This window comes from Sinocyclocheilus grahami, unplaced genomic scaffold, assembly GCF_001515645.1.
Source record: "Sinocyclocheilus grahami isolate Dianchi unplaced genomic scaffold, SAMN03320097.WGS_v1.1 scaffold1310.1, whole genome shotgun sequence".
Taxonomy (NCBI): Eukaryota; Metazoa; Chordata; class Actinopteri; order Cypriniformes; family Cyprinidae; genus Sinocyclocheilus; species Sinocyclocheilus grahami.
The window spans coordinates 188,064-192,233 of record NW_015506489.1 but is presented as its reverse complement, the minus strand read 5'-3'; the positions used below and the strand labels follow the sequence as shown (position 1 = coordinate 192,233).

The window sequence follows — 4,170 nt, the reverse complement described above, 5'->3', positions numbered from 1 at the left end:
GTGTGTGTGAGCGTGTGTGTGTGTGAGCGTGTGTGTGTGTGTGTGTGTGTGTGAGTGAGCGTGTCTGTGTGAGTGTGCGTGTGTGAGCGTGTGTGTGAGCGTGTGTGCGAGTGCGCGTGTGTGTGTGTGTGTGTGTGTGTGTGTGTGAGAGAGCGTGTGTGTATGTTCACACTCTTTCACGCTCACATTCACCTGCTCGAGAAAGTCAAAGCTCAGGAGTTTCATACAATATCCCACATCCAGCAGAATGAGCGGAGACTGTATTTCAGTAGCGCTCAACACTCACACCAGTACAGTCGGCCGACAGAAGTACATCACAGAACCCGCAGATCTGCAGCAGATCTCACACATAACAATACTAATAATCAGAGAGTTGCTGAAGACGTTCTACCTCCTCCAGGTCCATCTCGTCTGGGCTCTTCAGATGCCGGATCACTCCTCTGGCTCTCTTCAGAGGAACCACCACCACATAGATGTTCCTGCAGGAGCACGAGAGAAACGCTGCTGAGGGTTCCTCACACCAGCAGCTGACGCTAATGAACGCACGCGTCTCTGAATGCTAACGAACGTCTGAACGTGATGCAGACACCTGCTCAACACAAATGTTAATTTCAGCTGTTTGGATGCAACGTCAAAGTTCAGCTCCAGGAGAATATATGAACTGATTATATGTGTACCTTTGGATTAAAGCATCGCTCAAATGCATAAATGTAAATAAATACTAAATTATACTAAACTAAATTACTCATTAACGATTCTTTTAGCACTTTCTGACTATACTATTACATTGCAAAAAAAAAAAATAGTGTTACTCAGTATTTCTGTCTTGTTCTCAGTACAAACATCCTTAAATCCCGATACATTTACTGGATAAATAAATGGACTATTAGGTCTACTAGACCTTCAGTCTTGTTTTCTGAACAATCGACCAGTTTATGCTTAAAACAAGAAAAAATATCTGTCAGTGCGGTAAGAAAAATAAATGTAATTCAAAGGGAAAAGACGTTTATTTTTCTGACTCCATTCACAGATATATTTTCTTGTTTTAAGCAAAAACTTGCTTAATTCTGATACATTTATTTAGAAAACAAAACTTATTCTCTTTTAATTCCTTTTGCTTCTCAAGTAAATGTATCTTGATTTATTTGTACTGGAAAACAAGACAAAAATACTTAAGTTAGTGTGTTGTCTGTTTTCATATTTATCCTATTCTTGGGTTTTTCTTCAGATAAGACCGGAAATAATGATTTGAGGTTCGGTGATTCAGTAAACTGATTCAGTGAGTGAACCGTTTGAGAATCATTTGTGTGTTGTGTGCAGAGACTGAAATGAACTTTTTCACTCACCAGCCAATTTGGCAACTCAATTTTTAAGATACCGGCCATTCATAACTTCTACTAGCCAAAATAAAAAACAGTTTGAGGCTGTCTACACTGGACGTGACAAAACGACCGCTGCAAATCATTTTGTGTCAGAACTAGGGGTGTGCGATATTGACAAAAAATAATATCTCATAACTTATGAAAAGTAATAAATGGACTATTAGGTCTACTAGATCTTCAGTCTTGTTGCAACCCGCTGAATTGGCTAGTGATTTGACAGCGTTACCCGCCACAGCTCATTTTTACCCGCATTTGGCGAGTGTTAATTTCAAACCCTGGTTGTGTGTAGTCAGTGAGGATGTGTTGTGTATTTATCATCTCTGTTGGGTTCACACAGATGGAGCATCATGTCTTTTGCTGCGGTGCTGCTGTTTGCTCGCACATGTATCTTCATGAACAGCGAGAAGCGCCGCGTGCGCTGCGGTGAGATAACGGCGCGTGCTGTAAATGTAAAGTGTGTGCGCTGCAGTGACTGAGCGTTGCATTGGGAGCTGAAGTGATTTTCTTCCTGGGCTCAGCAGCGGCCGCAGGAAGCAGCCAGAAACACAAATGGACTGCGGCTCTGAATTATTCACAGTGCAGCGGCTGCATGATTCCTGCACGTATGTGTGCGCATGTCATGCATGATTCATCTGTCCTCAGGTGCGTGTGCGTGTGCATGTAAGCGCTGCTCGCACCTGACGCTGCTCCTGGTGTCCAGCGAGGGCAGTATGATGGTGACCGTGGCTTCGGTCTCTCGCGTGTGGTCCACCTCGGGCCGGCGGATGAGGATGGGAGGAGATGTCTTGGCGTGAATGCGGTGTCTGAGGCCGCCCATGTTCCCCTCAGGGCTGGTGATCTTGAAGTCGTAGCTGGTGTCCGGCTGCAGGTTTGGGATCACAGCCTTCCTCAGACGCGCGTCCACCTCCATCTTCTGCCGGTTGTACTCCACCTGAGAATGAAAGCAAAACTCACAAGCGCTTGACAATGACATCAGCCGGGCTTTCTCAGCCAGAAGTGCTCAAAGGCCTGGTTTACTAACCCCAAAACAGATGCGCTGCAGTCAGGTTTAGTGAATCTAAAAACATCCCGCCGTGTTTGGGCTGGTTTTCACAGAAACTGAAGCTCTGCTTCAAACCCCAGTGAGTCAAAATGTCACTGGATCTTCTCTCTGCATGCAGGATCATTTAGTTTGCTTAAACCTGCCCCTTTCTTACACAGCAATGCACGCTTACATTCTGTTTTTGAGTGCCTCGCTCTCATCTCAACATTCAGTCGACAACCAATGCATTGAACCGAGTTTGTCGATAATCTGTTACATGAAGACAACACGAAAGAAAAGATCTGTTGCAACTTCTGTTTCAAGACGACTTCGAGGCTTCAGAGCTTCCAATCTATTACAAGACGCAGCAGTAACTTTCAGGTTCATTTATTGATAAGACAATCCCAGAATGCACTGCAATAGCCTGAAACATTTATGTCGATAAATAAACTGCACTCACTGAGCCATTTCGATCTTATTTTCAATCAAAACTGAGATACATTAACCAAAAAACAGTTCTACTGAGTTCAAGGTTTGTTTTTGACTTCAGTCATAATCAGTGACGACATAATTGAGATGGCTTGGCATTGTGTTGACGTGTTTCCTATCGAAAGCTGGTCGATGTGCTACTTACTGCTAGCCTGAGTCAGAGGCAGATGCTGTTTATAATGAAGAGGACGTCTGCATTCTAGAGACGGCAACAAGTGAACTAAAAGCCACAAACCAATACGGATGTGTTCACAGACGTGCAGGGATTGCTGCGAGACTCACAGTGAAGCGATAGGGGGCGCTGCTCTCCGGAAACTCCCACGTCAGCAACACGCTCGTCTTCGTCGCCAGATTCACAGAGAAATTCCTCGGCACGTCTGTCCAAACACACACACACATAACACACGTGAGACTCTGTGATGCAGCAACTGGAACACACACACAGGACTGTGAGGAGGCAGACGTCCGCCGCGTGCGCCGAGGCCTGTGCAGGGAATTGTGGGGGATGTAGAAGGTCAGTGTATGGATACGCAGGGACACATATGCGGAAGATCCAGTGAGAGCTGGCCCAGATTCGCTAGCTGCTAATGAAGGTTATTTTGAAGGAAGTCGGGGTGAGACACAAACTCAATCACACACAAACAAACACTCGCTTAATTTGTGCCACACCACAGACTGGACTGGGAAGTGTTGGGAAATGTAGTTGTGAAGGACAGTGAAGGAACTCAAAAGGACGAGGGAAAAGACAAACCTCTCCAGCCTTACCGTGAACCCGAAGGCTTGTCCTGCCAGACGGACTGTGACTGACGCCTGAGCACTTACCTGCGACACCGCCTCCCGTCGACCGGCCGAGCATCACCTGCGGTCGCCCACATACACACCTCCACTGTGACGGGTCGGGTGGGGTTAGTTGCGGGTGGTGTTGGTGTCGGTGGGATCACGGGGTTTAGTTCTGTGTGGCTCACCCAGGCGAGCAGTGCTGGGGAAAGCTACTTTTAAAAGTAATGCATTACAATATTGCGTTACTCCCTAAAAAAGTAACTAATTATGTTACTTAGTTACATTTTATGGAAAGTAGTGTGTTATGTTACTTTTGAAATCTGGGCAGGGCTTGGTTGTTTGTTTTTATTACAAAAAAGTTATTCTTTTAGAAACGTAAGTAAAAGCGCTTTCACAATAAAAGTGAAGTGAATGCGCCTCAGGCTGAAGGAAATGTAAATTCACGTCTGTACAGTAGAGGGCGCCGCTCAAACACATCTCATGAAGAATATGACGCAG

The 4,170-nt window shown here is 45.4% G+C and overlaps 1 protein-coding gene across 1 annotated transcript in view; it reads right to left on the bottom strand.

The window, feature by feature from the left end:
* Positions 1–4,170, bottom strand: part of LOC107569086 (receptor-type tyrosine-protein phosphatase S-like) — a 93,144-nt gene that overhangs the window by 30,474 nt on the left and 58,500 nt on the right. The window contains exons 18-20 of the mRNA XM_016255082.1: positions 3,175–3,269; positions 2,060–2,313; positions 385–479 (exon numbers count right to left, since the gene is read on the bottom strand). Of these exons, the coding sequence (XP_016110568.1) occupies positions 385–479; positions 2,060–2,313; positions 3,175–3,269 (444 nt within the window). The remainder of the gene's footprint in view (positions 1–384; positions 480–2,059; positions 2,314–3,174; positions 3,270–4,170) is intronic.